Genomic DNA, 27039 nt, shown 5'->3' with positions numbered 1-27039 from the left:
TAATGAATAAATATTATGTCTACTATATTACTATAAATATAGACAATTTAACCTCCTTCCCTACATGTAAATGTAAGCCTCAAGCTCCTCCACCTATTCCAGTAGAGTATTACCTGCAAAATTTACCCATCAGGAGAATAATTGTGTACATTCCTCTCACAAAATTAGAAGTTCCACTTTCAGCCAACTCCGCCTGTACATAATAGATGTCAAAAATCACCTCACAAACTAATGAATGGGAATGCAATAGAGTTTTCAAGCAGTACCGTAAATTCCTAAAACGGAAATCAAACACCCTCAATACGATGTAACAGGCAAAATTGACAGCACAAAAACAAAAATTGCTGCTATTAAACAGTCTAAAAATCTTTCCAATGGTACGTCCTGGAATGAACTCACCAATGGTCCTTCCTGGTTGCTTCATTCATTCAATTAGAGAGCGATAGTCTTCAGATACCCTTCTCTAGCATTGCTCGTACCCTCATTGGGAGACCATATAGCCGTATGAAACCAGCAGCATCAGCCTGGTCGTAAATTTGGCCACTTTCAAATGATGATATATCTTCCCTATACAGACTATACGGACTTTTCCGACCTGTCACTGTGACAGACCCTTTATACAGTTTCAGGGTCACTGACCCTGTTGTGGTCTCTGTTATCTTCTCCATGAATGCATCCATTGACTGCCGAAGTGGATCAAACCATCTACCTGCATACACCAGCTCGGCATATTTTAATGCAAGTGAATCCTTAACCTGCATTGTCTCCCGGTCAAGTGTCAAGGACTCTAGTTCTTGGGCAGCAGCGAAGAGGATGGTCCCCCCAGGAGTTTCATAAACCCCACGGCTTTTCATTCCAACAAGCCGGTTTTCAACCATGTCAATACGGCCAATCCCATGTCTACCACCAATTTCATTGAGCTCTGCAAGAAGAGATGCCGGAGAGAGCTCTTTTCCATTCACCGAGACAGGGAGTCCAGAAACTATTCCAATCTCCAGATACCTGGCATGCAACAAAGCACAAAAGTGGGGAAAATCACAAGAAGCATAAAAACTGTGCAACAGGACAGGAAAAGCCCCCAGTGTCTCCCTACATATAACTTCTCATTTTTTAAGTCTACCTCCAAACTATAAATTAAGATGCAAAAGAGAAGTGCTAACTTACTCAGGTTTGTCGGGTGCATCTTCTGGGTCAACAGTCATCATGTACATATCCTTCATTGGCTCATTTGCAGGGTCTTCCAGAATGTCTCCCTTAAATTTCACATAGTAGATTTGATGGTTATGAGTTTTTTTTATCCACAGTAGATTAAATGTTACTGATGACAAAATTTTCCAAAAGAAAATCCAAGAGATCAAATACACCTATGACTATAAAGGCTGATAACAGGTGTTTTGGAAGGCTGGAGGCAAATGTCAAGAGATCTTTATTTATTCGGAAAATCTTGATGTAGTCAAGTTGGTAAAAAAAGTTGTAACCTTACTTTTTTTTTTCCCCTTTAGTATAACACCCTTTTTTTTTTCAATGAGGGTAAATTGTGTCATTTCACATAAATACTGAATTAAATAACTTTTAACTTTTTTAAAACCTTGTTTTACCCTTGCTTTAGAATGGGAATAAGACAAAGGGCAATTAAACGAAGGTTACAACTTCTTAGTTCACCACTTTGGTGACAACAAGTTGCACCCTTATTTATTTATTACTTGTTAGCACTTTTCAGAGGTATGCACGGTGAACTCTGGACCTCAGAAGAAATCCTCCTTTCATAAAGTGCAGCATTTTCGCCATACACCTTAACATTAACAAACAACGAGATTCATTATTTAAGATAGATTTCTTATATCCACCCTTGTTTCCACATCCACAAGAAGGATGTTATTGGGTCAGAACCTCAATAAATAACTACCACCAGAAAAGAAAAAAGCAGATAGATTTACCTCATGGCTGAGGTGCCATAAGTTCCGGTCTCTGCTGTAGATAGATTTCTTAGTAACCGGTACCGGCACATTGTGTTTCTTTGCATATTCAATAGCATCTTCTCGCCCTTGTATTTCCCATTCTCTCCATGGAGCCACAACATTAAGTTCAGGATTCAAAGCAAAAAAGGTAAGTTCAAATCGGACCTGCAATACAATATTAGATTTTACAACATTAGGAAGTAGTATAGATTTCAAAAAAGCAAGTTGAGAAACTCACCTGATCATTTCCCTTCCCTGTGCATCCATGTGAAACAGCATCTGCTCCAACTTCCTTGGCACAATCAACCATGGCCTGATAGCAAAAAGATGGCAATAGAACATCATTTTTTTTATTTGGGAGTGGGTGGGGAAGAAGTGAACATCTATGTACGAAGAAAACAATGCCATCTTATCTAACTCATGGTATTATTTGTCAATGTCATGTGTCCCTATTTTTCTAATGGACATCTCAAGGACCCAAGTTCAAGGTCAAGCATGGAGAATCAACACATTTGGTTCAAAATACAGGACATCATAAACCAGTTAGTTTGCTTGTGTTCTTCACCTTAGCAATAACAGGCCGAGCCATAGAGGTCCCCAGCAGATACTTCCTTTCATATATCGCACCAGCACGCAAGCAAGGAAATATATAATCTCTCACAAAATCCTCCTTCAAATCCTTTACAACTAATTGACAAGCTCCACTCGCTTTGGCCTTTGCTTCCAAACCCTCCAGTTCCTTTATTCCCTATAAAGTAGCATTCAAAGTAGACAGGTATTTAATACGCAGATAGAAAAGGACTAGCTCTTGATATATCAGACTCATAAGAAATACACCAACACTAAAAGAAAATTCTTCAGAGGAAAATTTAATCCGCTATAAATGTATAACCCAATGTTGAAGTATATATTTGTGCTTTTAACATACTTGACCAACATCTGCAGTGAAGCAAACAACATCGCACCCATAATTCTCCCTGCAATACACAAAGAAGTACAGGGATAAAGAATTAAGAAAGCAAATCATTTAACAGGGAACATTAGAAGATTAAACATCACGTGAAACAAAACAAGATCTAATAAAATTCAACATAGTAAAATGTATAAAGAGATAAGCAATAGCTCTCAATATAGAAGGATCAAAGCGGTCAGACATGTCATCATTCCTCTCGAAAATGAAGATTTGAAGTGGTCTATAATTTACTGAGTACTCACAAAGGCTATAGAAAATAAATAAGCCATCACAAACCTACATTATCGGATACATCCTGGCATACATGGTTCTCCTAGAGGCAAGCTTCGCTAACTTGTCTGCTAGAAATGTCCACCCCCCATCCCCCCAAAACCCCGGGTGCAAAATTCACAAGAGATCTATTAGAATCAAATATTCAAGAGAAAATGTCCTCTCCTTATTTATATAAGATGCATGAATAACTAAAAACTCTTTGATCTTTGTTTAGGTATTCTTAAGAGGATGTGCATAAGCAGACGGATAGAATATCAAGTCTAATCTCATTCAAGGAACAAAAAATCAGAAAACAAATGGGCATTAAGCTTAGCTGAATTTATGAAATTTAAAGTTGAAAACACCAATTGAGTAAGAAATACAGGAAATTTACCTCAGCCATGGAACGATAACTGAGGTATCTAGGCCACCGCTGTAGGCTAAAACCACTTTATTCAATTTTCCACGCAATCCTCTGCCCTTTGGAGATGCAGAAGCATCAGTCTCCTTCTCACCAGTCAATATGGCCTGAATGACTGTAATTAAAAATTGATGGATTATGCCAAAAGTGGGTAGCAGGAAAACAAGAAAGTCCCATACTAAATTCATATGTTCTTTCACTTTCAAATAAACAAATTCATGAATAATCCTCTGGAAATAAGAAACATGAATCACGTACATTCTTTCTTTTCTTTTTAGATCAGATTATGTTGTTACAAAGAAAAACAAAAGAAATGCCATCCCCCATTACCAGAATTTGCCTCTTTGTTAGGTGAAAAAAAAAAGAGGGTAAAACCAAAACCAGCTATCTTGAATGGAGGAAAGAGTAACTTCAGAAATATAAAAGACCAAAAATGCCAACAAGAAGTTCAGCAGTTAAAGGAAGTGAAAAATTTGACCAAGAAACTTGAGAATTTCAAAACGGAAAGTAGGATACCTCACCTAGAGGTTCTCTATTCAAATGCAATAAATAAACAAATGGGATCATCTTGTTGTAACCTTCTTTTGATTGCCCCTCATTTTATTCTCGAAAGTTCTTTGAAGTAGGGTTAAAAAAGATTTTCAAAATAATTTGAAAGTGGCTTACCATTATGTCACTCTCAATAAATGTTGTTTTACACGATTTTCAAGTACACATGTGAAATGACAGGATTTTACCCTCATTAAAAGAAGAAGTGTGTTATACTAAAAAAGCAAAAAATCAAGGTTACAACTTCCTTTTCACTAACTTTGGTAAACAACAAGATTTTCCTTAAACAAATAGGCTCTAAAAAATAAAAGCAAAATACTCTAGCATCAGAAAAGAAAACCAGAGGATGAACCTCTAAGTCATGCACAAAGTTTGAACTACAGTAACTACCATCCACTGGACTCAACCTATCACATGGCCTAATCTTTTTGAGGGTTTATAGAGGTCAAAAAATTGATAAACAAATTATAGGTAGTTAGGGATTGGAGACTATGTTAAACAAACTCAAAATCATTAGTTCCTATCAGAAACAACTATTACAAGACTACTCCGCACACACATTAAAAAAATGAAAAAAAATAAATACCTCGACCAGCAGAAGCTTGAATTAGGGTTCCCTTCTGATGAACAACTGCGTTTCCATGGAGCCCACTAGACCTTGCCCCTAACTAATAACAAAATCACCTCATCAAACCACATAAGTAATAGCTGTACCAGCTACAGGGGCAGGGGAAGTAAATGAAAGCACTACCTCTTTATTTGAAGAAAAACTCCCCAAGCAGCATAACTTATCACGAATCTGAAGAGACTCTGAAACAAAAAACAAGCTTTGTCAAAACAAAAATAAATGAAAAATGCAAAGTTAAAACAGAATTACAATTTTCATTTTAACTTTTTCCTTCAGCATACAGAGGCACGGTTTCATATCATTTAATTTCACAACTAAAAATTATTTTTGTCCCACATCACAACTTTTGAAGTTACGCAAGGATCACTGATGAACTAACCAAAATTCGTTCCCTCAGTAATTTTAATAAAGTGCTTCCCATAACGGATGGAGCCAAGACTAACGCAATCCATGAACTTAAACAAAATAATGAGACTTCAAATAATAATCAACAGTCAAACCGTGTGGGAAAGAAATTCAAAGCCTTTAGGTGCTGAGATCATGAAATGCAGGAAGAAAAAAAAAAAGCAAGAAAATCAAGGAATCGAAGCAGAACACGAAGTTTACCATATCTCTTGGTGCCATGGATAACAAAATTGCTGGATGGAGGGGAATAAATAGCCTGTAACTGAGCCATGCAGTGCTCCGGTAGCGGCAGTGAAGAGAAGATCGAAGTTAACAAATGAGTTACGGTTTCGACTCTCCGATACCTGAGCTGAGATGTACTATTGAGCTCCCTATTGTGTCTCTAGCTTTGGAGTCTAGTCGCCAGAGTCCAGACACTTGGCTAATGAGTTGATGCCACGCGTATTCCTTTAATGGTAAAATGACGAGCTTCACAGAGTTGAACGACGACGTGTCATCTAGGGTTTTAGCAATACCCTCTTCTGCTAAAAGCTTCTGGGGAATCCCCAACGGATTAAAGCGGATCGGGTTCTTTGCGGATAACCAACTATTTAAATTTAACAAGGAATCTGTACGCTGCACAAAGAGATAATAAAAGGGAGAATTACATGATTACCCACTTTTGGGTTTTTCTTTACAAAATTACCCACAAAAAGTTTTGGTCAACAAAAATACCCAAAATTAGGTCTGGGTTTACAAAACTACCCAAAATAGTGATTCTCCTTCGTCTGCCTATTTGTTTTTGTCATTTTTACCCCTGGCCAAGGTTGTAGCACGGCCTGATGGAGGCCGAGGGGGCAGCCCAGCTGATGAAAGCGGAGGTGATTGCGAGGCCTGACAGAGTCCGAGGTGGAGCACGGCCTGATGGAGGCCTAGGTTCAGCACGGCTTTACGAAGGCAGAGGTGGAGCGCGACCTGATGAAGGCTGAGGTGGCAGCACGGCCTGATGAAGGCCTAGGTTCAGCACGGCTTTACGGAGGCAGAGGTGAAGCGCGGGCTACCACCTCGGCCTCCATCAGGCCGCGCTATCACCTCGGCTTCCATTAGGCCGGGCTGCCACCTCGGTCTCCATCAGGCCATACTACAATCTTGGCCAGGGGTAAAAATGACAAAACAAATAGGCAAAGGAGGGAGAATCATTGTTTTGAGTAGTTTTGTAAACCCAAACCTAATTTTGGATAATTTTGTTGACCAAAACTTTTTGTGGGTAATTTTGTAAAGGAAAACCCAAAAGTGGGTAATCATGTAATTTTCCCATAATAAAATGGTATCACCGCTATCGGGTGCATATGGTCGAACAGAGAGAAAGTGGTATTGTGGGTTCCACTATTTTTATGTGGGAATAAAGTTTTCTGTTCGAGGGTGGCCTCTGCGGTAAAGACACAGGTCACACAATGACCATTGTGCCCTTACTAGGGGTGCGCCCCTCTGTTTGGATGCAAGTACTCAAAAAGAAAACTTTTGCCCTTTTATATGAGAAGGGTATGAAGGAACTTGCACAAGGGTTTCCATACTACCAGCATAGAAAGGAATCTACCCCACCTATCAATTAATGGTATACAAAAAGTATTATCCGTATGGATTCCAAATTTTCAAATTAGATGGGAAAAAAATGGGAAATAGAACTTTTGAGAATTATTGACACCCCCCACAGGTCCACACCCCCATAATTTCTCCTGTTCGGAATTGAGCAAGTGAAAGCACACTTAGGACCACTTGACATGTTTAGTAAGCAACTTTGAAGCAAGATTATTTTCAGTCTTGGGCAATTCTGTTGCAGGGTTAGATCCTTAAACATGTATCTAATCCCCGTCGGTTACTAGAACATGATAAATCAAGTAAACATACCTAAAAGCATAAGGTGGATTCACTAGAGCTAAAAAAACAATTCCTTATGCAGCCTCTCACCCTTGGAGATCTCTCGCACCAACTCTTGTGAGGGAAGTTAATGTTTTCCCAAAATGTAAAGTGACGGCTGGAGGGATCATTAACCTCTATTTATAATAGAGCCCTCTAACCCTAATCTATTCCAACAATGGATTGAACCAAGAATATCTCACATGGAGTGGGCCAAAATAGCCTGGGCCCATAGATCATTCTAGATCAATTAAGCCCACAACCCAAAATATTCTATAACTCAATCTTGCTTCACAAATAACTTATTTTTCTATGTTATTACGAGCATGTTTGGTCCAGCAATAAGGTATGAATGTTGCGATTTAGTGGTCAAGCGGGGTCAAAACAATCTCTCAACATTCTTGGAGTAAGGATGTGTAATTGTCGTCCCTCGGACCTCACACATGCAAAAGCCTCGTGCACTTGGTACACATTTTTTTATTCTTGACCTATATCATTGCTAGATAAGTTGTTTTCGGAGTCTAGTTAACTTTACATGTGCACGGTCAAAATAATTTGAGAGGTTTAAATTCATACATTGGATACCCCAAAAGAAAAAGAAAAAACGAAACCATTTGACGAGATGACAAAAATCTTATATCTGGAAAACAAAGATTATTCTTGAATGCAATAATGCGTATTGCTAGTTTTCATTACCTAGTGTGGTCCTAGAATACCATACACAATTAATTAATATAAAATATCTACAATAAACTGATGAGCTAACTGAAAAATATGTAACATCTGAAGAATCAAGATCAAGTTTCTCAAGTACAATCATGCATGGAGTTACTACCTGCTATGATTAACACTTAACAATACCATGCCAAAGACACTTCGTACAAATGCCACAAGAGGGTATTTCCAAATTCAAACTGGTTTAAGTTGTGACCGGCATGTAAAAGGTCCTCAAGCGAGCAGGTAGGAATAGAAAGACATAGGAATTGCACAGCTGAATCACATCTTTTATTTGAAATCATCATTTATAACAACAATCAAAATCTTATCCCAACTAAATGGGATCGGCTACATGGATCCGATATTGAAATTAGAAAATAAAGAAGCCCAAGAGAGAGGTTAAAAAAAATGAGGAAAATTTGAAATAAGAAAAGCCGGTAAAGCAGTAGAAAAAGACGCATCATGGGAAACATCCCCTATAAGGGGTCGGCAACATGGGTCCTTGTCCTCCACAAAACTCTATCCAAAGTCATACTAGGATCAAGCCCTAACCTTTGCATATCTTTCCGAACCACTTCGTCAATAGTTAGCTTAGGTCTTACAAATCATCAAGTATACTATTAAATTGTGGTAGGAATAGAATTTTGTACACTGTCATATATAGATTATATAGGGATGTATGCTAAACCCTGCAATTCTTACCAACGGAATGACCACCTTTTCTTGTACCTGCCACTTCCAAAACAGATTTGTAAGACCATGGTACTTCTTGATTAAAAAAAATTATATCAATATGACATGTAGGTCCTCAAAAAATACTTGAAATAAAATCATATTTCAATCACATATATGAACTGTCCAAGTGTCACAAACATGGTTGTCAAGGCGCCTAGACGACCCAAGGCATTGAAAGGCTGCCTAAGCACTTAGGCGCCTAAGCATCATCTAAGCGCCCTTATATTTTTTTTATGCATCCATTATAGCTAGTAAACAATAACATAATTAAGCTTACAGCATTACAACAACAACAATACACACTGAATCTATGCACTAATTTGCCACTATATCTAGCAATATCATTACAGCATTATAGCAACAACATTATATTAAAAACAACATTATTTAGAGGGAAAAAAACATATGTAAACAAGAGAGAGAAAAAAATGACCACACAGGAACCTAGGTGTCCCTCACCCCGCCTTGTTAAGTTAGAATAAGGCAAGCGACTGCCCAGCCCTTGGAAACCTGCCCAGACACCTAGGTTAATGCCTTTGTAACTATGGTCGCAAATGCCCTTTCTAAAAGACATACTGGCAGGGTTAACAGAAACCTTACATCTTGGCCTGTGGTCCACAAGAAGGGTTTTGCAATGCATCATAGTGTCCATAACCATCATACAGCACACAGATTGGGTTGTCCTTGCCATACTCTTTACCATATTCAGCTATGATTTTGAAGTTGCCAGAGTTATAATCCTTCATGTATACAGTGATAGGCATCCTGTAGTCAAAGTTTAATATGTAAAAAAACTCATTAGTGCTCTGACGTTAAGATGCAAAGAAATGGACTCGGCCATTCCAAATACATTCAAATTGTTTTAAAGAGTTATACAACCCTAAATCATACAGGTTGGAAAATCTAACATTTAACCCTTTAGATACTTCTAATCCAAGTTTTAGCCCTTGATTGGATGGCGGTCACCTGAACCAGAATGGCTCCAGGTAAAAGACTATACAAGGTCTGACACATGGGAAACCAAATTTTGCAGTATGTTAAGCAGAAAAATTCCTTCTAGGCTCACTAGAAGAACCTGGAATACAATTAAGAAAGATTTACATTTGAATATAAATACTTACTGTAGCACATGTGAGGACATAAGCAGCTCGGGTTCTCCTCCCCAAATATGGGGCTGTCTCATCTGTGTAACATATGTATCAAAATCACCTTCAAGAAACCTGCATATTCCAAACAATTTTTACTGTCTACAGATGGATCATTATGGTATTATTCAATCTTCATCACCCAAGGTAGGCAAGAAAATATATTTGGAATAGTGTACCCATTAATTTGGTTATTTTCTGACAACCTGGAGCTACAATCTAGTAGTTAATTACACAACCATGACTATGAAGTGTTTTAATAGCTCCACCAGTTTCCAAACATCAGAACTCATTGAAGAGACACCACTTTCTAGATTGGCCGTTCCATGAGATAAGGGGATATGGGTGCATGATTTCCATATTCGTTCTGCAAGAGAATTTGAACGAAAGACTAATGAAGAAACTCACCATTCAGTATCATCACGCCTCTTTATGAATTCATCCACAACCTAACCAAATCAATTGCATTTTGTAAGAAGAAATGTGACACTTGAAGATTAATAACAACAACCACCAATAAGGACAGAGAAAAAGCGAATATTTTAACTAGCGGACTTCAAGAATTCAATGAAAGGTATTCAATTTAATAAGATGAGAAGTCAGAGCAGTCACAAGCAATGGTCAGGACTATATGAATATTTCTTATTCCTTTGTTGGGGGAGAGGGGGACTTGCATATCTTTCATCATCTTAACCAGTTACAAAGAGACAGAATTATACTTCCCAACTTCATGAAAAGTAATTGCAGCTTCAAGCTAAAACTGTCTCTAATTAGTTTCACATGAAGTGACAAAGTTATACAGAAAGTGTGGGAAGCACTAGACAAACTGTAGTAGTCAGTATCCAGCAACAAATATTGAAAATATGATGTCATGGCATACCTTAGCTCTGAGCTCATCCGCTAACTCCTTTTGAGTGCTCTCACTTGGAGATGATTTTCCCTCTCTCAAGCAAGCTCCATGAACCACAGAACGGAACAAACATCTACCATCTCCAGGTATGCCTGCTAGAAAAGAAAAGCACAGCATGCCAATCCAATATCACAAACTTCTTCTCATAATTGCTAGCCTTAAAACACAATACTATTTGAAATTAAATGAAAGATCACAACTATGGCAACAGCTTGTCGTTGCCTTCAATAACTATACATATATCATCTGTTTAGACAGTCGCGTGAAACTTTGTTTCACATATCTTTCATCGCATGATACTGTTTTCACTCAGGACACCTCTGCCACATGGTGAAGGAATGTCATTTTCTAGTTCTCACCCAAAGAATCAAAAGCTGCAATGCTCACCATTCAAGTACATGATTAAAAAAGGAGTGGATGTGGATGAAGGTAAACCCGGGTAGCAAACACTGAGGAGCTCCTATCGTATTAGGAAATAGAGGATATCCCTTCGCGAGTTGCTAGCATAGCACTAGTCTAAGATAATGGAAAATTCTTAATTCCAGACATACAGTATGGATCCCCTGGGGAGAGGAATGGTTGGCTATTGTATTTGGACCAACTGCGTATAGGATTTGAATGTCCACCAAGAACTTTTCTCAAGTTATTCAATTACCCTATGATCAGAAGTGGATCAATGCACCTTCCTCTGTTTTTCCTCACTGTTGATTAACAAACATGATTTGAAATTTCAACCGAAATGTCGAAAAACAATATGATATGCAAATTGAGGGATCTTTAATGTTTCAGTTTTTTAACTGAATGGGTCCTATTTCGAAGCCATTTCATGGTATGTTTCGGCCCCAATCAAAAGCAAAATCTCAAACCTTATTTGTAGATACAGATGGGACCATGAAGAATACAGATCTTTAAAGGATCCTCATTGCTCCCCAGTTCAGCAGTTTAGGATTGGTTTTGCAAAAAACTAAAATATGTGATGTTTTACAGACTGATAACGAAAGCTAGCATATGCTCCTTGCTCAAGTGCATGCTTTAAGTTACTCCCCAGGTTGGATTCAGAAATGCTTAGAAACAGGTCTAAGAATTGGCATCTTGAAATTTATTATAATTTCCTCAATCAGAAGACATTCATAATGCATTATTAAATATATCTGAAAAATATATTTTCAATGATAAGTCCATCCAAGTCAGGCCTATTCTGGCCAAGTCCGACCAATTCCAGTTGATTACGGGACAATTCGGATCAAAATCAAATCGGAATCAGGAGACCAATCCTGTACTCAAGTCTTAATTTTAGAACCTTCAACAATCAAGGGCGGGAATTAACGATTACATTCACTCTATCAATAGTCCAATCATAGCATCAAGTCACCATGGTTTAGGAGAATCTCTCTTCACGTTGGTGACTGAAAAACTAAATCCAAAGATTTAAGCTGGCAAAAAAGCAACTTACCAACCTGAAATGTATGATCTTCTTCATATAAAATTGCAGAGTATATCCTAAAGCAATTCAGTCAGGCACCATTGTCGGCTTCCAAATAACCCAAGACACCCCAAGTTAAAGCGTGCCTGCCCATCCTTTTGTATCAGACTATCCAGGAAATCACAGGCATTTAATGGAATACAAACTTGAGGTTTCTGTTTTGTCATATCCACCGGTTTCAATTCCTCTATACATATTACAAACAGAACGGTTCACAAGGAGATCATTCAAAAATGTATCTTCAGGAAGTTGAATGGCGAAATGACAAATTCCCAAGTCAAATAGAAATAAAACACGGAGATTTAGATTAACGATTTTTACATTCTACGACAAGAACAAACAGCAAATGTCCTTAAGAAACAAATTCAAAAGAAAAATAACAAAATCATACAAAACAAAAGCGAAGAAGGAAATAGATCTCAATCCTGAGGCCCAAAAAAAAAATAAAAAAAAATAAATGAATAGACAGAAATTGCAGATCGTTACCGAATGCAGAATCGAAAGTCGACATACGATTGGGGCACCAAGCTTAGGATTGAAGCTCGCAGAATGGATCTGAGGCGAGAGATGATTAGAGAATCGTCCATGGAATCCTTCTGACTTCTTGTAGTGTGAAAGTGATGAAACCGGGAATCCAATTCCATGCGGTTTTCGTCGCGAAATGGAACCCTTGATGAGAGAACAACGATGGGACTTGAGAGTTGAAGAGAGTGGGTTAGCAGCTGGAGAGCATTACAAATAGCAGGATTCCCTTTTAATCGAGTTTTGATTTCAAAAAATTCCAAGACTCATCTTTAGACTCGGAATGCAACTCGTTCCGATTGCCCAGGTTCTCGCAACTCGCAAAAGAGTCTTAATAGTAACTCAGAACTTTACTGATAAGAAAGAACTTATCATCGTTGCTGCCTTTGAGAGAGAAGAATAGAGCCGTTGGAGTCTCTTCGCTTCTCCAACGTCTATTTTTATTTTCCCCCTATTGAAAAAACGTATCTTCAGCAAAAAATGAAAGACCAGAACCATCCTTCAAGCCAACTTCCCTCTTCCATATCTTCTTCAATTTGTGGTCCATCGAGCTGATCAATCTGGCCCTGTGGTTGAAAAGATATGGCATTTTCAAGTTAGACCAATTAGAAACACCCATATTTGGTATCTTTCCAGGTGGTGCAGGGCACGCTGGCAGCGTAGGGTACGGCGGTGTGGATCTCAGCCGTTGGATCTGGCCTTGCATGGCACCCCAAACTGATATGGGAAATCGCACCTGCATACCCTCAGATCTGGATATAGCCACGTGACACCACCAGAACCATGGATCTTGACATAAAAAACTTCCAAAAAATGCACCCAGGCATTCCAATCTTTAAAAATCAATGCTAAAACCCCCACAGCCAGAACTTTTGAGATTTGACAAAAACCCCTCAGTTCAAACAGAAAATGCTCAAACTCCCCCTCCCACACCGAGAGCAAGCAGCCCATTCCAGTTAAGGATTTCTGGTTCGATCTCGCGGAAATGGTCATAATTTCTTCATACAACTTTGGATTGAGTTGAAACAAAAGTGGTATGGACCATGATTTGAAGTTCTACAATTTTCTAGAAGATCTAATCATTAGACTTAGTCATGCAAAAAATACCATATTGCCCCTGAACATTGCGGATACCGTAACTTCTAATCTGATATTGAAACGGGATGAAACTAGGTGCGTCGGAAGAAGAATAAATTATGATCGTATTGTTACATGGAGGATCCATCTTCCAAAAAAATAATTTTCAATGCAAAATGCCCCGAATGTAAAATAGGCTAAATTTGTCAGTTTTGGCCTAAAAATCCACACCACCTATCATGGATGTCCCAGTTCACTTCAAACACTTTATACACCACTGTCATCTTATCGAAGAGACCGTAATCTTCCACATCACCACTATCGACCATCTTATCCAAATTGGCCATGTCATCACTGCCATGTGGCTGAGGTTGCCTATAAGGATAAATAGAAAACAAAAGAAATGAGGATGAGGAGGTTATCTGACTTGGACAATTTTGTGTATCATAAATGGGTTTGAACAACCCTAAAGATCCACAACTGTTAGATTAAAAATGTACTAGTGTCACCCTCAAAGAGAGAACTAGACAAGAATTGAGCAATCAACAATTGGAGAAGAGCCTGATCCAACTGAAGAACCTTATTTTTGAGTTTTGATTTCTAAAACTTTGAAGACTCATTAGACTTGGAATGCAACTCGCCAGATTGCTGAGGTTCTCGCACCCGAGTCATAATAGTTGTTAAGAACTTCACATATGAGATTGATTTGGATCCTCTCCTGCCAGCTGAACCCTCCAACCCCATCTCACATGTCCATAGGGTGTGGATTGGACCGTGTCAATTTGAAGTTCTTGTTGTACAATTTGAATTATTAGGCACCTCAATTATTGGTTATTACTGCCATGTCACATTCATTCTTCAGGAAAGAAAAAAAAAAAAAACTAGTCTTGACTTGAGCCATTACTCTTCCAGTCAAATTCCCCGTTCCTTATCTTCTAAAATTTGAGGTCAGTTGAGCTGAAATTTGGAGGGGATATCCCTCTCTTGCTATATCTCATACCTACCAGTCTTGATCGTTAAACAAGCTTACTGAATTGGAGATCTGCAGAGTCTACAAAACCTGCAACTTGAAAATAACCGACGGATCGGAACTTCAAGGTATGGATTCTAGCTCCTACGTGCCCTTTATTTCATTTTGTTGCTGGATGGGGCTTAGAAGCCAACATTATTTTGTTCCATTAACTCAGTTTAGGTAAGTTAGGATGATTCTCTTTGAACATAACAAGATTGCAATGCATAAAATCAAAGAGCCCAGGTGTTTCAACAGTTGAGGATTCATGGAGGCAAAAATGGCTACTTCACTTCTTCACCTTCAAATCAGTAATTACAAATGGTTGATTGGGTAATAAGATTCTGATCCCCGCCAACACATGTTAATTTCCATTGGTAGTCCTCTTCTATAAAATCTATGAGAAAGGGGATCAAGACAAGAGGGGAGGGGGTTAATATATATATTTCTTGTTAAGCAAGGTTTTTTTTTTTTTTTAGTAAAGAAAAAAGGGTGCTCCATGGTAGTGATCATAGCTCCCAGGACAAGCCCCCGTACGGTAAGCAATGCTTTCGCAAGACCAATGGACAATAGTGGGCATGCCAAGACTTGAACCCACAACCAGCTGACTTGAACGGTGATGGATTGAGGGCATTTTCACCACTAAGCTACCAACCCCATTGGTGTTAAGCAAGGTTTTAAAACTTGGAATTGATTAATGGAATTGGTCATTCCAATCTAAATATTTTGTTTGAAAATTTAAAACGCTTCCATGGAAATGCGATCACCCTTTTCCATAGAAGGAGGAGGAAGTGTTTTCTATGAGAGGACGTGGCCCCTACATTAAGGGTGTTAATCGGTTCGGTTTCGGTTTAAACAGTGCCGATCTGTTCGGTTCACATTTATTTGACTAAAACCATAACCGCACCATTCACTAAACGGTTCCACTTTCTAAAACCGTGACCGTTTAGTAAACGGTTTCGATTTCCACGGTTTCTAAACGGTGTCGGTGTCACAGTTTTAAATGGTTTTGGTTTCGGTTTATTCCATACGGTTTGTAAAACGGTTCACAATCGGTTTGTTATAACTTGCAACCATCTCTAAACTGAAGATCATAAGCTAATCAAAAAATAATTGGCAACCACAAATAAGAGATTCTATATTAACAATGGTATGTCTTAATTTGATAATCTAGTGTTATTTCTTTGCATGACCATTCTCAAACATTTAGAACTAATATCATACAACATCCAAATCCAGCCTTCTACTGCATAAAATATTAAAATGACAGGTGGTTCAGCCAAAACACCCCATCTATGATAACATAATAACATAGTAACTGTTAAGTTTGTCTTGAATTCTTGACCCATTTTAAAGATTAACCTGATCCGACATATTTTGGTGGCGATCCGAATGGAGAATTTTCTGAGATCTGTGATGGAAGTAGAGGGGTTGGGCCGATAGGTTCGACCAGATCGACCGCGACCCGATGGGTTGACCTACGATTTGGAGTATATATAATGTACTGTTGCTTGTTGAGAAAGTCATTGTATTCCAGGGTTTTCACGCAACTAGGGTTTCAGGGCGAGTTTTTCCTCACCGCTGCTAGGGTGTAATTTCTCTTCTGCATAGTGAATCATCTTCTTCTTTGCCCGAGGACGTAGCACACCACCCTGGTGTGGGAACCTCGTTAAATCTCTGTCGTACGGATCTATTGTCTCTTTATTATTCGTGTTTCTTGGTGTTTGATCTAACAAACTAGTATCAGAGCTCTGGGTTACTTCGATCCATGGCTTCAACGAAATACGATATTGATAGGTTTGATGGCAACATCAGTTTTAGTTTATGACAGGTTCGAATGATGGTTGTTCTCACACAGCAGGGTTTGAAGAAAACCCTATTTGGGAAGGCGAAGAAATCTGCAACTATGTCCGATGATGATTGGAACAATTTGGATGATAAAACCCTTTCAGCTATTCAGTTGTGTCTTTCGAATGATGTTCTACAGGAAGTTCTCTCAGAGAAAACGGCTGCAAAGTTATGGGTGAAGTTAGAGAACCTCTACCTCACCAAATCCCTCACTAATAGGTTGAGATTGAAGCAACAACTGTATACCCTTCATATGGGTGAAGGTATTTCTATTAAATCCCACAAATCTGAGTTCAATTCTATTGTTACTGATTTAAAAAGGATAGATGTTAAAATAGACGATGAAGATTTGGCCCTATTATTGTTATGTTCTCTGCCTCCATCTTATAAGCATTTTAGGGATACCATGATTTATGGTAGAGAGACAATCTCTATTGAGGATGTCAAAACGAATCTGTAAAGCAAGTAGAAGATTGATGATGAGTTGACATCTACCAATAAATCTGATGATGTTGGTTTGGTAGCTAGAGGGAGAACGAATGAAAGGGGTTCAGATGGTGACAAAAAGAAGGCTAGATCAAAATCTAAGCACAAGAATTTAACCTACAATTACTGTAAGAAAAAGAGGCATATTAAATCTGAATGCTATAAGCTTTTAAATAGGCAAAAGGCAAGTGGTGGTGCTCAAAATCAACAGAAAAGAGATGACTCTACAGAAGCTAGTATTGCTGAAGATGAGAGTGAGTCTGATATGCTTTTGGTGACTGATGATAAAGTTAGATCACAGGATGAATGGATTCTTGACTCTGGTTGTTCCTACCATATGTGTCCCAATCGTGAATGGTTCTCCACATACGAATCAGTTCAAGGTGAAGTTGTGTTGATGAGAAATAATACTTCTTGTAAGACTATTGGAATGGGAACGATCAATATCAAGATGTATGATGGCATTGTCAGAACCTTATCTAATGTCAGGCATCTCCCTGATTTAAAGAAGAATATCATCAGTTTAGGCACTCTTGATTCAAATGGGTGCAAGTATATAGCTGAAGGTGGAGTTATGAAGATCAGCAAGGGTGTTCTCTTATTGATGAAAGGAATCAAGGTTGGCAGTTTGTATGTGTTGCAGGGTACTACAGTCACTGGGTCTGTTGTACCAGCTTCATCATCTATATCTGAATCAGATGTCACAAATTTATGGCACATGAGGTTAGGCCATATGAGTGAAAGAGGGATGGCATCATTAAGTAAAAGGGGCTTGTTGTGTGGTCAGAGTACATGAGCAATGGAGTTCTATGAGCATTGTGTGTTTAGGAAGCAGAAAAGAGTTAGTTTCAGTACTGCTATTCACAGGACCAAGGGAACTTTGGACTACATTCATTCAGACCTATTGGGGCCCTCCAGGGTTGCTTCAAAGGGGGCTGGTGCAAGATGCTTGCTTACTTTCATTGATGATTTCTCTAGGAAGGTTTGGGTCTATTTCTTGAAGCACAAAAATGAAGTATTTGTCACTTTCAAACAGTAGAAGAATTTGCTTGAGAAGCAGACTGGGAAACAAATTAAAAGGTTGAGAACCGATAATGGCTTAGAGTTTTGTGAAGGTGACTTTAATGAGTTCTGCAAAAAAGAAGGTATTGCAAGACATCATACAGTTGTTAAAACACCCCAGCAGAATGGAGTGGCGGAGCGTATGAATAGAACCTTGTTAGAAAAGGCAAGGTGTATGTTATCAAATGCAAGATTGGGCAAGGAGTTCTGGGCAGAAGCAGTTAACACAGCAACCTTGTTAGTGAATCGATCTCCTTGCACAGCTATTGAGTGCAAGACTCTAGAAGAAGTTTGGTCAGGTAAACCTGCAGACTACTCAAATTTAAAAGTATTTGGATGTCCTGCTTATGCACATATAAATGAAGGGAAGTTGGAACCTAGGGCTAAGAAATGCATTTTTCTTGGGTATGGATCTGGAGTGAAAGGATACAGGTTGTGGTGTTCTGATCCAAAGTCTCCAAAATTTCTTATTAGCAGAGATGTTACTTTTGATGAATCTGCTATGTTGCATCCTAGGAAAGAAGCTCCTATTCATTGTGATGAAGGTCAAGAAAAATCCAGAGAGAAGGTGGAGTTTGAAATTGGTGGTTCATCTTCAAACAAAGCACAATCTACTTTAGTCCAGCTACCTACTTTCACTGAAGGAGATGATGCTCAAGAGAATCAAGAAGAAGAGTGGTACAACATTGCCAAGGATAGACCAAGGAGGAATATTAGACAACCACAAACGTATGGGCATGCTGAATTTGTTGCTTATGCATTGTCTGTTGAAGATACAATTGAAAATAGTGAGCCTGCAACATTTTCTGAAGCTGTTGCTTCAATTGATTCTACAAAATGGTTGATTGCTATGAATGAGGAGATGGAATCTCTTCATAAAAATCAGACTTGGGAGCTTGTGAAGCCGAGAACAGGGAAGAAAATTATTGGTTGCAAATGGGTCTTCAAGAAGAAGGAATCTGCCTCAGGTGTTGAAGATGCTAGGTACAAGGCATGTTTGGTTGCAAAGGGCTACAGTCAGGTACAAAGAATTGATTTTAATGATGTTTTCTCACCTGTTGTTAAGCATAGTTCTATTTGTGTCCTACTTGCTTTAGTTGCTATGTATGATTTGGAGTTTGAGGAACTTGATGTGAAAACAACATTCTTGCATGGTGAACTAGAAGAACAGATTTATATGTATCAACCTGAAGGGTTTGTTATTGAAGGTAAGGAAGACCATGTATGCTTGTTGAAAAAGTCCCTATATGGTTTGAAACAGTCTCCTAGACAGTGGTATAAAAGGTTTGATTCAATTATGGCTAGTTTTGGATACTCTAGGTGTCAATTGACTGTTGTGTTTATTTCAGAAAGCTCTCTGATGGATCATTCATATATTTGTTGCTTTATGTTGATGATATGTTGATTGCAGCAAAAGATAGGAATGAGGTCAATAGGTTGAAGGAACAATTAAGTCCTGAATTTGAGATGAAAGATTTGGGGGCGGCAAGGAAGATCCTTGGTATGGAGATCAAGAGGGATAGAAAAGCAGGGAAGCTGTGGCTATCTCAACAAAAGTACACTGAGAAGGTATTGAATCGTTTTGGCATGAAAGATGCTAAATGTAATACCCTACTTCTTAAACCCGGTCTGATTATATGATTGACCCGGTTTAACCATGCAGGACCCGAACCGGAGGGAGTTAGAGCGGGTTCCTTATGGGCTATGATGGCAAGGGTGACCTTAAACACCGACTGGCCTGACAAGTCCGAGCCAGTGCCAGAAGAGACGGGAATACCCAAGCCGTGTACATGCACTTATCATAAGGCCATGTACGGATAAAGCAGGTATATAGCCGTATATTAAGGTGCATACGTATATTACATCGTATGCCAAAGTGAGATTCGCGTCGAGGGTCGAATTCTGTCAAAATCCCAAGTTTTGGTCCTCAGGTGGGCGGACAGGTGGGCACATCCACCCACCTGAGTGACCCACCCATGTGAACTACTTAGTTATTTAAGAAGTATATAGCATTTATGTTTTTCTTTTCTTTTCTCATTTATGACACTCGTACGTTGGTGAGAAGAGTAAAGAGGAGAGAGAAAAGAAAAGGGAAGAAGAAGAGAAGAGAAGGAAGAGGAAAAAGAGATGGATTTCAGCGGCGCCGATGCTTGATCTTCCCATTCCGACGCCGAAAGAGTGATCTCCAACACAAGATCTACGTTTGGAGGTGAGCAAAGGTTGGGTTCCTTGAACTTTCACCATAACCAAGTAAAACCCTTGATTTGGGGTAGGGTTTCTTGGGATCTTGTAAATCCCCCTTGAAACGATGAATCTAAGGTTTAATAGATGGTTTATGTGTTGATCTTGAAGGATTTGAATAAGTATTTACAAGGTTGGAGAAGCATTGTGGATTTGAAGTGATTTTGGGGTTTTGAAGGTGTTCTTGAGCAAAGAAGGTAAGATGGCTTCCCATTTCTTAAATCTAACCTATATCTAGGTTAGAACCATCTTATGAGACCTTGAATGAGTGAAGAATGGGTTTGAAAAAGCCCCATTTGAATCCTCAAAGGTTGGGGGAAGTTGGGAAGAAACAGCAGGTTTTCCGCCAAGACCGGTGGGCCAGCTGGCCCGCCTGTGGGCACCCGCCTGAGAGGACAGGGCCCTCGGGCACAACCGGCGGGCTAGACCGGTGGGCCAACCGGCAGGCAGGGTTGCCCGTCGATCTTAGCAGACCCTCTGGCCCAACTGTCGGGCCAGACCGGAGGGCCAACCGGTGGGCCAACCTACCCGCCGGTCCAGACCGGTGGGTCAGACAGGTGGGCTGTCTGACCCACCCGAGAGACTCCGAATGTGATTTCTACGTCCGATTGGACCCAAATCGGACGTGTGACCTTCTTTAAGGATTCTAAACATGATCTTGTCATTGGATCGTGTTAATCTTGATTCTGAAGTGATGGAATACTGTATCAGATGATCCTGGCAGGTTTGGGTTAACCGGTGTTAACCCGGTCACTGGCCTGGTTATGTGTGAACGGGGTGTGACAACGGTGGTATCAGAGCGTGATGCTCTGCTCCACTCACAGCATACCATTAGAATCTCGTAGAATCTATAATAGGAAAATGAGATTGGGTTAATGTAAAAGCTTTAAAGAGTTAAAAACCAAAGGAAGAAAGTGTTAAAGATGGTTGCATTTATATATTGCATTCATGGCATGCGTGAGAGTAGATAAAAGGTAAATTAATTGGTGTTATAACCTATCGAGTACTAGTTTGATGAAATTTCGGCAGCATAACGACGTAAAATGAAATTCCCAAAAAATTTCACACAAACACCTGATAAACAACAGATATATATAATATCAATAAACCAAAAGTACAAAGATACCACAACTAAACTACACAAGTCATCACACATACGAATTCACCACAAACCACTATCAAAATACATTATCCCACAAATAAGTCCACTTACAGTGCAAGTACAAGGAATAAGAAAAGAAAGAAAATATACAACAAGATCCAATAACATGAAAGGGATAAGAAGCTGGTGTGGACGAGCTAAGTCCTCACTGGTCCTCGTCGTCGTCGTCAATGATTACTACGTTCATCGGAGGTCTAGAGTTGACGTTGAGGCGATGGTCGTAGTAGTCAAATCTTGAGTTCACGAGTCGTACCCCCCTTCGAAGTCAGCCAAAATCTGCTGAAATGGCATGGACCATTGTGTTTAAGTCCTGGCCCAGTTGGAGAAAAGAGTTCTCCAAAGTAGCCTGCCTCTCCAGGATGCATTCCTCCCTGGAAGCACTCTCGTCCAGCCTCCTTAGCAGCTGATCTTGGCCATCCTTCAAAGCCCTCATGGAGGACATCATGCCCTCAAAATCATATGCACCCCCCTCAGGTGGTGGGGCTCTATGCTGTGAGGCTGCAGCTCTGGAGAAGCCAGGATCGGTACCTCTCGACTCCTGAGGCACCTCCTCAGGGACGTCCTCATCCCCCAAGTCATCCTCCTCAGCCTGAGGAACATAGTCCTCATCCTCCTCACTGGACTCCTCCTCCATGAGAACATCCTCCATAGGGGCAACCCTCCTATCCCTACCTCTCTGAGCTCCTGCTCTCGGAGGTGTATCCATAAGGGTGTGGAGACCCATCCTCAAGAGGTTACCCCTGTCGAACTTGTTTGCCGGAGTCTTCCCCTCCTCCCCATTCAGGTCCACTCTGAAGAACTCGAAGATCCTAGTGAGGATCCTGCCATATGGAAATCCTCCATCCTAGAGGTGGGAAGTATGGTGCTCCATCGTCTTAAGGATGATGTACGGTAAGCACAAGTGCTCGGTACCTCCCTCTATGGCCGTGTAGATGCAGTAAGCTATGAAGGCCGCCATGAAGCCCACCTGGTTCTGATGACCTCCCCTGGGGAGCAAGTTGAACTGGACCAGTCGGGCAAATACTCGAACCTCCGGGTAGAAGGATGTCTCGGACTCCGGATGGGCACTGCTGCCACAGATGGTCTCGTAAATGTAGTCCGGCGTCTCCAAACTTATGAATGGGCCCAGGGGCTTACTCCTTGGGGGGCTGTAGTAACGGTGCCCGGCTGCAGAGATGCCCAGAATGCTGGCCAAGGTGTCCACGGTCAGCTGGATGTCCACCCCCTTCATCATACTGATGATCGCGTACTCTCCGCACCGGTAGGAAACCTCCAAGTTGCAGTAGAACCTACGAACTAGCTACTCGTAGCACGGACGGTCTACGTGGAGGATAGACTCCCAGCCCAGTGCTGTGAACCTCTCCTAAAGCCGAGCCTTGTGGAAGTCGTCGACTACCACAGTCTTTTCCATCATTACCGACCTCTTCAGGAAAGCCGGCCAGTTGGCTGCTGCCTTTGAGTTGTGGAAGAGCTCCTCATCGTAGTCAGAGGGATCAAACCGGGCAGGTCTGGGTCTCCCTGTGCGGGGGGCTAGAGAGCTAGTTCCCGCACTCTTCCGCTTAGAAGCGGTGGTCTTACGTCGAGTGCCACAGTCTTTTCCATCATTACCGACCTCTTCAGGAAAGCCGGCCAGTTGGCTGCTGCCTCTAAGCTGTGGAAGAGCTCCTCATCGTAGTCAGAGGGATCAAACTGGGCAGGTCTGGGTCTCCCTGTGCGGGGGGCTAGAGAGCTAGGTCCCGCACTCTTCCGCTTAGAAGTGGTGGTCTTACGTCGAGTGCCAGAGGATGTGGGATCATTGCCTTTGCGAGATGACATCCTGGCAAGAAAAGAGAAAAGCAAGATGAGTAAAGACAAAAAGGGGGAATAACAAAACGAATAGAAAGATGGGTGAGCAATAAGAGGAAGCCCCAAAAAAAAAAAAAAACTCAGATTTCTAGCAAAACAGAAAATGCAATAAGCGAGGAAGGATAGGGAGTCCATGGACGAGGTGCTCGGTAAATGACAAGACAGGATCATGGGAAAAACAGCAATGTGATAGAAAGGGGCATATGTAACATGGCAAGTAAAGAAAGATAAAGAGGATTCAAATTTTCAATGCGCAAGTTCATTCACAATAGAGTAAAGCTCGAAGCTACAGGTCTAAGACGGAAATGCCGTTGTAGTGAGATCATGAGCATACAAAAACATACGCTAATATGCTATTGAGGTCCACAAATACCAAGGATGTAAAGGAAAGCAAAGAGAACCCAACACAAGAGATGGATTTTCATGGGAAGACATGGGGATTTCAAGCATAAGGGACCTTCCATGATTTCTACAGCATGTTAAGTACAAATCAAGCATAATGCATTGCAATTGAATCATTAATTGGGGAAAAAGAGCAAGAAATGAAGAAAACCCCAAATTTGAGAAAACTAGGGCACGATTGGGGTTTTCCTCAAAATGGAGAAGTGAATCCTATAAACTAGAGATAAATCACATAGAGAGCATCACATTCATATGAAATTACTATCCTATGGAAAGAAACATGGAAAGGAAGGGAGATTTAAGATAACTCATGAGTTCTACCCCAAATGTCAAGTTTTGAGAAGAAAATGAGGAAGGAACTTACTTGGAAGTGGAGGAGATGAATCTTCACAAAAGCGTCGGATCGCTGAGTGGGATCACGAGTGGAAGCGTCGAAATGCTCTCCAAAATCGCTTGGGAGAGATAGAGAGAGAGAGGAGAATGGAAGGAAATAGGACTAAACAGGGTTTCATGCCCTGTTCACAATTTATCACTTGGGTAGGACCGGCGGGCCGACCGACGGGCCACCCTGCCCGCCGGTGTCACCCGCCTGTTGAGGATTGGGACCGACGGGCCAGTTGGCCGGTGTAGCCCACCGGTTGAGGAAAACTTGGAAAAATGGGAAATTTTGGTTTTTGTGTTATTTATTTATTTAATATTATTAATATAATTATTGGGATTATTGCTATTACTCTTGAAATTGCGTGTTATGGGAAAGTGGGACCATTGTCATGCTTGTTGGAGTACTAACCCTGTATTTTTGGAATCAAGTGGCGGTTAGTTGCAGACTATCATACACTACAATACCCTACGTGTTGGCATATAATTATATGCCGATATAAATTCTATGGTGTTTAACCAATGTGATGTATGATATGTTCCAGGTACAGGGATACGATGGTACGTACTAGATCCGGTAACAATGCCCGAGGTACCTCGCGTGGTCCTCGTCCGGTCGGTCGACCACCGAATCCCAGGAGGTCCCGCTCTGTGGGGCAAACCTCACCTCCACCACCTCTAGAGACCCTTGGTCAGGGTGGGGCACATGGGGACCCACCTACGACTATACTTCCGGACCCTCCACCGGTTATTACTCCGGGAGATGTTGCTACCATAATTCGCAGTCACAATAGGCTTTTCAGCAACAAATGCTTGAGCAACAATTGGACCTTTCTCAATCAGGTCAACCTCCCCGGATACTTACTCCACAGGACCCGCCTGTAGGGTCTGGTACGGGACCACAAGTGGGGGGTACACCTCCAATTCCACCATTTAGTATTCTTCAGTATGGGTTGCCCCCTCCATACTCTTACTATCCGGCTTATGCTCCTAACTTCCCGCCGACGCATAATACATCAAAGGTAGTGGAGTCATTCAAGAGGAACTTGCCACCTGTATTCTCTAAGGTGGGGAGTGATCCTCTGGAGCCGGACCAATGGATCCAGGAGCTAGAGAAAATATTTGAGGTGATTGAGTGCACAGATGCACAGAAACTCATTTGTGCGGGGTTGCAACTCAAGAAGGAGGCCAACTCTTGGTGGCAAGCCTCCAAGCCCATTTTATTGGCTACCCATCTAGAACCCACCTGGGAATAGTTCAAGGAGTTGTTCTTAGACAATCATTACCCACGCAGTTTCAAAGACCGCAAGGAGATTGAGTTTATGGCTTTAACTCAAGGAAGTAAGACTATCCTTGAGTACCAACAGCAATTTGAGAGCTTGTTCCATTTTGCCCCAAGGCATATGAGGACAGTTGAGGAGAAGGCTGCGAGATTTCTAAAGGGCCTAAAAGCATCCATTGGGTCTGTACTTGAGGTCTTGGATTTGACTGACTATGGCCAGATTGTGCAGAAGGCCAAGACCATGGAGGATAAGCAGAAGGGAGAACAATCCCTCACTCCTGGACTGTGGAAGAGAACCAACCCATTTCCAGATATGGGAAACTCCTCTAAGATATACCGTGGGTCGTACAGCTTTGGGCCTACGTATAGACAGCCCTATAGGCCATCTGGCTACCCTCCTAGACCAACTGGTGGTTCGGGCTCCAGATCTTTTCGCCCGAACACTAGTGCGGTGCCTATAGTTCTAAGGCCGCCCCGACCTCCATCTTCAACGGGTCAAGTGCAGAGGGGCCCCGCCCCAGTTCCGACATCTCAGATCCGTTGCTTTAACTGCCATTCATATGGGCACTATACAAAAGACTGTCGGGTCAGACTAGCCTTGCCCTCCAGTCAACCCTCGGCGTACCGACCTCCCTTAACTCAGGGAAGTCAACCGCAGGGAAGGATGTATGCTCTATCAGCTGAGGAAGTTGAAGCCAGTACAGAAGTAGTAGCAGGTACATTTTAAATTAAGATGTTCCTTATGTTAAAATTTTGATGATCTGCTGAAATCAAAGTAGCCTTGGCCTTTGCCCTCCTCTTTTCACATTACATAGAATTTTGTCAATCTTTTCTTCGATAGCCATTTTTTTTTGTTAGAATTTGATTGTTTATGAGATAACGTAAGGGAGAGACACACTTTTTTATGTGTAATTAAAAAGTTTATGAAAGGGATGTGTGCATCATGACATTGCTCCATATGTTTGGCTCATCCTTTCCATGTTTTAGTGTTACTTGCACCTTTTCATGTGTTAGAAACGTTTTGAGTCCCACATATTGGTAAACATTCCTCCATATGTTGGTGCATAACCAACACCCAATGATTGTTAGTATGCCTACTGGTAAAGTTACACAGTTTAAGGAGGTGTATGGGCCGTGCCCAGTGGAAATTAGTGGGAAGAAATTTGATGCACAACTCATTAAGTTCAATATGCAGAATTTCGATGTTATACTGGGCATGGATTGGTTGTCGAATCATCGAGCTAATGTGATGTGTGCTAAAAAGCTGATTAGGGTGACAGATGACGAAGGGAAAGAATTGGTATACCGAGCAGATAAAATGAAACGGGTGAGAAAGGTCCTCGTCTCCGCCCTCCAAACGGTAAAATCGTTGGAGAGTGGATGTCAGGGCTATTTAGCATCGGTACTTGATGTTGATGCAAGGATTACACCTCTAGAAGAGGTAAAGGTGGTTAAAGAGTTTTCCGACGTCTTCCCAGATGATCTGATGCATTTACCACCTGATAGAGAGTTGGAGTTTGCCATAGATTTGACTCTTGGAGCAGCTCCAGTATCTAAGGCTCTGTACAGGATGGCACCAGCTGAATTGAAGGAGTTGCAGATGCAGTTGCAGAAATTATTGAAAAAGGGGTTTATTCGCCCAAGTGTTTCACC

General features: G+C 40.8%; 3 protein-coding genes across 7 annotated transcripts in view; 1 reads left to right on the top strand and 2 right to left on the bottom strand.

Annotated features, from left to right (window-relative positions):
• Nucleotides 1–129: 129 nt before the first annotated feature.
• Nucleotides 130–5520, bottom strand: LOC122072578 (argininosuccinate synthase, chloroplastic-like). The gene is made up of 10 exons (XM_042636935.1): nt 5388–5520; nt 4905–4963; nt 4740–4821; nt 3578–3719; nt 2887–2935; nt 2524–2706; nt 2197–2271; nt 1938–2123; nt 1165–1253; nt 130–1002 (listed from the first exon to the last, which is right to left on the bottom strand). Exons 1-10 carry the CDS (start codon nt 5455–5457, stop codon nt 450–452), a joined length of 1488 nt encoding a protein of 495 aa, XP_042492869.1. The 5' UTR covers nt 5458–5520; the 3' UTR covers nt 130–449.
• Nucleotides 5521–5665: 145 nt separating this feature from the next.
• On the bottom strand, nt 5666–13044 carry LOC122072580 (OVARIAN TUMOR DOMAIN-containing deubiquitinating enzyme 4-like). 5 transcript variants are annotated; one of them, XM_042636940.1, is made up of 6 exons: nt 12559–13044; nt 10560–10684; nt 10088–10128; nt 9656–9754; nt 9135–9299; nt 5666–5801 (listed from the first exon to the last, which is right to left on the bottom strand). In XM_042636940.1, exons 1-6 carry the CDS (start codon nt 12581–12583, stop codon nt 5783–5785), a joined length of 474 nt encoding a protein of 157 aa, XP_042492874.1. In that variant the 5' UTR covers nt 12584–13044; the 3' UTR covers nt 5666–5782. The 5 variants fall into 5 exon arrangements, with proteins under 5 accessions (XP_042492874.1, XP_042492870.1, XP_042492871.1 ...); XM_042636936.1 differs by lacking the exon at nt 5666–5801 and adding an exon at nt 8066–9044; XM_042636937.1 differs by lacking the exon at nt 5666–5801 and adding an exon at nt 8066–8534.
• Nucleotides 13045–14221: 1177 nt separating this feature from the next.
• Nucleotides 14222–27039, top strand: part of LOC122072577 (UPF0481 protein At3g47200-like) — a 19726-nt gene continuing 6908 nt past the window's right edge. Inside the window, exon 1 of the mRNA XM_042636934.1 lies at nt 14222–14769. The gene's annotated coding sequence lies outside the window, so the exon portion shown is untranslated. The remainder of the gene's footprint in view (nt 14770–27039) is intronic.

Source organism: Macadamia integrifolia, chromosome 3, assembly GCF_013358625.1.
Source record: "Macadamia integrifolia cultivar HAES 741 chromosome 3, SCU_Mint_v3, whole genome shotgun sequence".
Lineage (NCBI taxonomy): Eukaryota > Viridiplantae > Streptophyta > Magnoliopsida > Proteales > Proteaceae > Macadamia > Macadamia integrifolia.
Note: the sequence above shows the minus strand (reverse complement) of the source record. Positions and strands in the feature narration are given on the sequence as shown.

Coding starts and splice junctions, on each gene's coding strand:
- LOC122072578 (XM_042636935.1), bottom strand. CDS start 5,457: ATGGCTCAGTTACAGGCTATTTATTCCCCTCCATCCAGCAATTTTGTT. Junction 2,936..3,577: donor GTTATCGTTCCATGGCTGAG/GTAAATTTCCTG, acceptor TGTGTATTGCAG/GGAGAATTATGGGTGCGATG. Junction 2,124..2,196: donor CAGGGAAGGGAAATGATCAG/GTGAGTTTCTCA, acceptor ATTGTATTGCAG/GTCCGATTTGAACTTACCTT.
- LOC122072580 (XM_042636936.1), bottom strand. CDS start 12,583: ATGTCGACTTTCGATTCTGCATTCG. Junction 9,300..9,655: donor ATGTCCTCACATGTGCTACA/GTAAGTATTTAT, acceptor CTTTGACTACAG/GATGCCTATCACTGTATACA. Junction 9,045..9,134: donor TGTGGACCACAGGCCAAGAT/GTAAGGTTTCTG, acceptor GTGTCTGGGCAG/GTTTCCAAGGGCTGGGCAGT.